Source organism: Nannospalax galili, unplaced genomic scaffold (genome assembly GCF_000622305.1).
Source record: "Nannospalax galili isolate Female #2095 unplaced genomic scaffold, S.galili_v1.0 scaffold1812, whole genome shotgun sequence".
In the NCBI taxonomy this organism is placed as follows: Eukaryota; Metazoa; Chordata; class Mammalia; order Rodentia; family Spalacidae; genus Nannospalax; species Nannospalax galili.
Window position 1 is genome coordinate 111,018 of NW_008331838.1, and position 7,575 is coordinate 118,592.

General features: G+C 49.6%; 2 protein-coding genes across 5 annotated transcripts in view; both read right to left on the bottom strand.

The window, feature by feature from the left end:
• Fam183a (family with sequence similarity 183 member A) overlaps positions 1-3,055 on the bottom strand; it is an 11,202-nt gene extending 8,147 nt beyond the window's left edge. For 2 of the 4 annotated variants that reach the window (XM_017796580.2, XM_029560577.1), the window contains exons 1-2: positions 2,696-3,055; positions 219-278 (exon numbers count right to left, since the gene is read on the bottom strand). In XM_017796580.2, the coding sequence (XP_017652069.1) occupies positions 219-278; positions 2,696-2,828 (193 nt within the window). In that variant the 5' untranslated portion in view covers positions 2,829-3,055. The remainder of the gene's footprint in view (positions 1-218; positions 279-2,695) is intronic. The other 2 variants (XM_008827010.3, XM_008827012.3) reach the window with 2 other exon arrangements.
• A 3,322-nt stretch (positions 3,056-6,377) lies between these two features.
• LOC103729063 (olfactory receptor 5V1-like) lies at positions 6,378-7,304 on the bottom strand. The gene has a single exon (XM_008827039.1). The coding sequence runs from the start codon at positions 7,302-7,304 to the stop codon at positions 6,378-6,380; it is 927 nt and encodes a 308-aa protein (XP_008825261.1).
• Between the last annotated feature and the right edge of the window lie 271 nt (positions 7,305-7,575).

Here is a 7,575-nt window from a genome sequence, read left to right on the forward strand (position 1 = left end):
AGGAGGGAGGGAGGGAGGGAGAGCAGGAGAGAGGGAAGGTGAAAGGCACTGAGAGATTATGACCAAGTCAGTCTCCTGCGATCTTGGTTAAATTCAGTTTCCAGGATGAACACAGAGGACCCCATACTTGCCCAGAGATGGCAGAACCCTGAGAGAGGTTTGCAGCCAGTCTGGCCCTCTGTGCGCCATCCCACGGTGTTCTGAGACCCAGCACTTACCATCTGCAGGCTCCTCCAAGTTATCGTGCCAAGACATGGGCTTTCTGGTAACTGTGTGAACTAGAGAAACAGCAGTACACTTCATGTTAGCACGAGACTCTGAGACCTAAGACTCACCTAGACAAGGTGCCTGAGCATAAGCCAGGTTCTGTGCAGGGCACTGGGGCATAAAGGCCTCACAGACAAGCATGGCACTCCAGTAGAGGAGCCAGAAGTGGCTGCCTGGACTGAGGATTGAAATGACCACAGTAAACATTCATTCCCTCAGCCACAGGCCACACTCCACAAGGCAAGTGTGGACACTGCCTTCATTTTGACTGCAGCAGAGATGCAGATTTCCATCATAGAAGAACATTCTCTGGGTCAGTGCTGGTTGACAGAGAAGCGACCACACTGGAGTCCAATTCCTGAAAACCAGACTTGGATGGACACACAGGAGGGCATAGATAGGAGAGGTCTCCACAGCCCTCCGTTTCCTGGTAATGATGGGAGCCCTGGAGATAGGGCCATGAGCAAGACAGAGATGCTCTCCGTGCTCCCCAAGTCCTGCTATATGTAGGGATTGTCAGTAGAAAGGCTCCCCAAGCTCCTAAGCCTTCCCATGTGTGACTGTCAGTAGTGATGATCCCTGTGACTGAATCCCAGTCTTCCCATGTGTGGTGACTGACAGCACTATCCACCCATGTGAAGGAGAACATGAAAGGGAGCTGTGTGGCAGGATGTGTGGCAACGTGTCCCCAGGGAGATGCACTGAGCCAAGCTCTGAGTGAAGGGTGGTATATGCTGTGTGGAAATGTGCAAAGATGAATGACAGCTTGATGAGTCAGAAACATCCAGAAGGAAAGTTCCTCAAGAAGAGCAAGTCGGTGAAGGGCAAGGGACCGGCCAGGCAGTGGACGACAGGGCCTGCAAGTGGCTTTCTTCTCAGACTCTGCTAACTGCTCTCCTTCTCCCAAGCACAAACACCGAACATATGTTCGTTTCACACTATTTGCTATCACCATTACATTAGTAAGACTGTGGATAAACGCAAGCATCAATACACACTATAACATTCTCTCACATACAATGGATCCCATCAATCACCTCCTGGAGCCAGGAGACAGCACTGCCCTAGAAAGCCTGACTGTGGCCTGTAAGCATTACTTAAAGTCCTGGAATAAACAGTGTTTAAACAGAACTGGAGATTAACTTTTCTCCTGACATTAGTGGCTGGGCTACTGAAGAAAACTAGGTTAGTTGTGAACAAAACAAAGCCACTTTCAGCAGACAGCTAGGCTTGGGAGGGGGAGCATGCACTTAGGAAATCCATTTAGGCAGAAACGGAGGGAAGTGGGAAGGGTGGGCAGGCGGTGTGCCTTTACTGGAGGTTCTCAGGTGGGATCACATCAGGTGGGGGCATGGGAGTGGGGTGCAGAATGGATTGGAGTTGGGTGGGAACTAGAACCAGATTCCTTAGGCACTGGTGGGTTTCAGCCTCCACTCAGCAACTCCAAGAGTTCACCAAAGTGTTTACAGAAGGACTGAAATGAAATGAATAAAAGACCAAATGAATATTTGGTTCTTTTTCTAATTATTTTTATTTTATGTGTATGAGTGTTTGCCTGCATGTAAGCGCACCATGTTGTGGCAGTGCCCAAAGAGGGCATCGGATCCCCTGAACTGAAGTTACAGGCCGTTGTTGGCTGTCATGTGGGTGCTGGGATTTGAACAGGGTCTTCTACAAAAACAGTCAGTGCTCTTAACCAGAGACATCTCTCCCGCCCTCTGCTTGGTCTTTTCACAGAGAGTGGGGCCCGCTTGGAGGGAAGGGGAGTAGCTGGGCGTTGTGGGGGTGTCTGTGGTCCTGCTGGGATTTAGGGGAGGATAGAGGAAGATTCTGGTGGTGGATGGAGTGGGGTAGAGGGGCTGCATATGCATTAAGGACCTTTCTCTACGGTGGGAGGACCACGTGGAATGAGCAGTGTGCGGAGAGGGGAGCGAGGTGGAGGCTGACTTAACCTTAGCTGGGGAAGGGGGAAGGCTGAGGGGTGCCCTGCCCCCAGGTAAGGTGGGGAGGCCCCAATGAGGGTGGATGCTCCAGGGAAGGCTGGGAGGAGGTGGGGCACGTGGGTTGGGAGTTCTATTTCAGGCCCAGAGGTATTTAGAGCGAGCTAATGCCACAGAGTCCCTTGAAGTCGCACAGGAGGGAGACTGAGAGGCCTGGAGGATGGGAGGGTTTGTGGTGGGAGGGAGCTCTGTGCCTGCCCTGGAGCCCACCACTCCTGAGCTTTCCCAGGTCTGCAGCAGTATCGAAGTCTCAAAAAATCCTTGGGCTTATTAAAAGGAAACCAAACTACTAACAAAAACAAAACATAAAAACCCTCACAATATAATTACTTCAGAAGCAAACTTACAAACAAAAACCACCTCGTCCTCCATCTAAAACATCTGATTGAAACGTGGGTGCACGTCGGTGTACCCCTGGCCGCGCTCACCCTTGCGCAGGGGGTTCACGTGATACTCCGTGTGCAGCTTCTGCGCTCGCAGCTCTTTCAGGATCAGTTCCCGCAAGATCTGGTTCTGGTGAACCTCGTCGTGGATCGGCTTCTCTTGCATCGAGTGCGCCATGGCCTTGCCCCTGCCCTCCAACTGCGCGATGCCAGGGGACCCCTGGACCCTCTGCCGTCTCCGGGCAACAGGTTCCTTCCGCTCCAGCCACTAGCGTCCCTTCTCGTTTCTAGGCAACCACGTCCCGGTTCCCCGCACCGGCCTCCCTCTACCCACTGCCCCCACCCCCGTCTCCAGCTCTCAGGTTTCCGGCTGCCTGGGACTTGGGCTCTTCCCTGCTCTGAATCCTGACATCCGGCTCCGGATCCGCAGCCGCCCGACGCCAGCCACCGGAAAGGGCTGCGCTCCAGTGGCCGACGCAGGAGGGAAAGGTTGAAGAATGGACCTCAACGTGGCCAGCCATTTCCTAGACATAGCTGGTTTGAGAAGAGATCAAAGCCTTGGTAGGCTTGAAAGCAGATGCCCAGAAAAAATTTAAAAAAATAGTAAAACCCTCCAACACGCACGAACACATAAAAGCACACAAACCCACGGAAATCTTCTGACCCGTGCAATGACACGAATCCCAGCTCTTTCCTAGGACACCGCCACCTTTATGACTCATTTCTATTTAATAATTATTTTGCGATACTGGAGACCGAATCCAGAGCCTTCTGCACGCTAGGCAACTATTTCACCACTCAGCTCTATCTCCAGCACTTTTTTTAAAAAGAGGTGTCATGAAAAAACCTATAAAGCCTTTTTATTTCTGGTCTCAAACCTGACATAGTTTTCTTCTTCTCCTTAAGTGCATAAGTCTATAAAAATGTAATTGACAGGGCCGGAAAGATGGCACAGTGATTAAGAGCACTGGCTGCTCTTGCAGAGGACCCAGGTTCAGTTCCCAGCACCCACAAGGTGGCTAACAACCATCTGTTACTCCAGTTCCAGGGGACCTGTCGCCCTCTTCTGACCTCCAGGGACATTGCACTACATGAGTGCACTTACATGCATGTGGGAAATACACTCATACACATGAAATAAAAAATAAAATATTTTTAATGTAATTGACAGTGACTATGTAAAACCCTAAGCGAAGCTCCATGCCTTTGGAATGGCCATTCTAACTGTACAGAAAGTCACTGAGATGCAGAGTCTGGGACTGGGCAATTGCTGAGTGGCTTCCTTAATCCGGTTGTGTAATATTTTCATTTGTGAGTTCATTGCAATAAATGACTTTATTTAATTTAAATAAAAAGAGACCGGGTCATGATAAATTGCCCAGGCAGGCTTAAACTTGCAATCCCCCTGCCTCAGCCTCCTGAGTTGCTGGAATTACAGACCTGTATCATCAGACCCAAGGACTTTCAGTTTTCACTGGTGTAGAATACATATAATCCAATATCTCTCTTAGCCATTTTTAAGTGTCAGTCCAGTGGTATGAACTATGCACTGTTGCTAAAATATCTTCCCTCGGGGAGATGTAAACAATGTCTACTGCCTCCCTCCTAATGTCCTAACTGCAAACTGGGGTATGAGTCCACCAAAGTTCCCACGGGGGAACTTTGTTTATTAGGCTTGAAGAGCAATGGGTGAGGAACTATGGGCAGGAGCATGAGTGGCCTCAAAGCAGCCACACTGGGAGGTCTGCACGCAGCTTGACCGATGACCTCCTGGGGGGCTGTATTGATGGACCTTCCCAGCCTATGTACTCTAGCTGTTCCAGGGGTCATGTGAAATTAGAGCAAAATTGCATACAGCCTGTGGGAGGATCAGCTGGATGTTCATGTGAGGGTCCCCTGATCCTGCAGGCACTCCTTCTATGAGGAAAGTCAGCCATCGTTGATCATCCCCAGCTGGGGTGATCATTTGCAAAGAGGCACAGCTCATCTCATGAAGATGGTGGCAGCTTGGCTTGGAGGGTAGTACCGCACAACACGTACACAGTGTCAGAACTTCTCACCCAAAGGCAACTCTCCTCTGACCCATCCTCTGGTGCCAGCATCCTGCAACTGTGAATTCAACACCCCGGCCACCAAAGTTAAAATGGCTTTTTGGGGTCTCCATCATCTTCATGAGAGTAAGAAGAAAACAAGCCCGCCTACTGCTAAGAAGCCACATGCTGGTTTGGGAATAATTAGCAAAATCACATATGTCTCCTGTCAGCAGAACTTCCTTCAGCCTAGACTATTGGCCCAGCACCTGGGCCCCTCCACATGGGACTGGCACTAGAGCTGTATGGAGGGCCAGAAAGAAATCCTAGACTAAGAAGAGACAGCAAGTAAGGACACAGTGAAGTGTTTAGGACATTGATGGGGCTGTACTCTGTGATATGCAAATCAAAGAGGAAACAGGGAATATTTGAAACTTTTTAACAAGGGACAAAAGCTGAGGAGAATTCAAATGACTCAAATAGTAAGAGTAAAATATTTGACACTGAAGGGAAGGAACAGAATTTCAGAAATGGTCAAAACCTGGTGTTTATGGGATATGGGTGAAATTGAGTTCAAAAGAAAGCGGGAAATTCTAACAAGAGGCCGTTATACCAGGTTAGTAAAGATCAGAGAGACGTGTGACAAAGAAAGATTAGGAAAAACACGAACTCCCCGGGTACACTAGGTGCAGAATTTGCTTGTTTTTGGTGGTTTTGAGACAGGATCTCAAGTAGCCCAAGCTAGCCTTGAACTTCTGATACTCCTGCCCCCACCCTCCAAGTTGCTGAGATCACAGACATGCACCAGACGTGCACCTTACTTAAAAGAACTTAAAAAATAAGATTTTTGTGCTGGGCATGGTGGCACACGGCTGTAATCCCAGCACTTGGGAGGCACAGGCAGGCAGATCTCTGTGAGTTCAAGGCCAGCCTGTTCTACAGAGGGAGTTCCGTGGAAGCTGGGGCTAAGGGTGTTGCAGGACCTAGAAGACAACACCAGGGGATTCAGGAAGCAGGTTTACTCAGGTGGCCAGAGGGCTTAAATCTCAAAGTCGGAACCCCAAAAGGAGGAAGCATTTATCTTCTATGCCTTAGGCAGTAAGTCACAGTGAAAGGAAACTTACATACAGTTCCCAAAGGAGGCAAATTATTATAAATTTATAAAGAAAACAAATGTTAAAAATAATCCTTTGTCTGAAAAATCATTGCAGAAGTCTCCATCTGAGACAAACAGAACTGAGGTTTAATCAAGACACAAGGCCAGTGGTTCTAGCTGTGTCCGTGTTCTAACCACAGTTTTCCCAGCTGAACTTTGCTGACAGACATGGGGAGAGAACAAGGACTGAAATCCTTAACATCATTAAATGTTTCATTTAGCTACGTTACAGGGAGACAATCTCAGAAACAAACCACCAAACGAACAATAACAAAAGGCTTTTGAATGTTTGTGAATACCCTCATTCCTGGGCTTCTGCTGAAGGCGACTTCAGCTGTTGAGATGAAATGTCATGGAGAAGACATGGAGCAGCTCTGCAGGGAAGGGAAGGAAGGCTTCCTGCATGTCCTGCATGCCCAGCAACCCGCGTGCTCAACAGAGTCACAGGAAGGAACAGGATGGGCAGAGGCGGGATAAGTAATTTTTTACTCCCACAACACGCATCGAACTCTAAAAGCAGCACATTGCAGTTTTCTAGGACTCAGCACTTTCTTTGACAATACAGCTTCTGCAGAGCAAACTTCATGTCTTTGTTCCTCACACAGTAGACAAGAGGATTCAAAGAGGGTGTGAGCACAGAGTAGAAGATAGATGCCAGGCGACCCTGGGTCGGGGAGTACTGAGAGGCAGGCCTCAAGTACACGAAGCTTCCAGTTCCATAAAACAAGACCACCGTGGTCAGGTGAGAGGAGCAGGTGGAAAAGGCTTTCCCTCTGCCCTCCACTGAGGGGATGCGAACCACCGTGGAGACGATGCCCACGTAGGAGAGGACCGTGAGGGCAAAGGAGCTCATGAGGATGCAGCTGCCGACAGCAAAGCCCACCTCCTCGTTGACGTGGTAATCAGTGCAGGACAGTCTCATGACTGGAGGGATGTCACAGAAGAAGTGTTCGATGACATTGGGTCCGCAGTAGGGGAGGGAGAAGGTGTTGAAAGTGTGGAAGGCTGAGTAGATGGCCCCGCTCACCCAGGCGGCAGCGACCAGCTCAGAGCATCGTCTCTGGTTCATGATGACTCCATAGAGCAGGGGCCTGAGGATGGCCAGGCAGCGGTCATACGCCATGGCTGTGAGCAGAAAGCACTCAGTGCAAGCAAGTGTAAAAAATATGTAGAGCTGTGCCACACACTGGCGATAGGAGATGACCCCCGATCCCGTGAAGCTTATAACCAGTGCCTTGGGGATGGTGGCTGAGGTGTAGCACATGTCTAGGAAAGATAAATTCTTGAGGAAGAAGTACATGGGGGAGTGGAGCCTGCTCTCTCTGGTCACAGCTGTGACTATGGAGATGTTCCCCAGGAGGCCAAAGGAATAAACAAGCAAGAAAAATGGAATGACCACGAGTCTCAGCTCGGGGACATCTGAGAAGCCTCTGAGGATGAAGTGAGTGACTCTTGTCTGGTTGGACATGTCTGCTCAAATCGTGTTCAGATGCAGTGGCCACACAGCTGAGGGGACGGAAGCAGGAGACAGGCTCAGAACATACGTGGGCAGGTCCATGTAGTCTGGGGAGGTGTGGCTTCTCTCTGTGGAAAAACACTTTGTGAATCAGCTTGTCTAAATGGCATTTTGACAAACCAATGACCAGGACATGGAGAGGGAGAGAAAGGAGTATTAGTGGGGGGCAATGGATGAGAGGGAGGGAAGGGAGAGGGGAGAAACACTAAAATACATTTGGCTG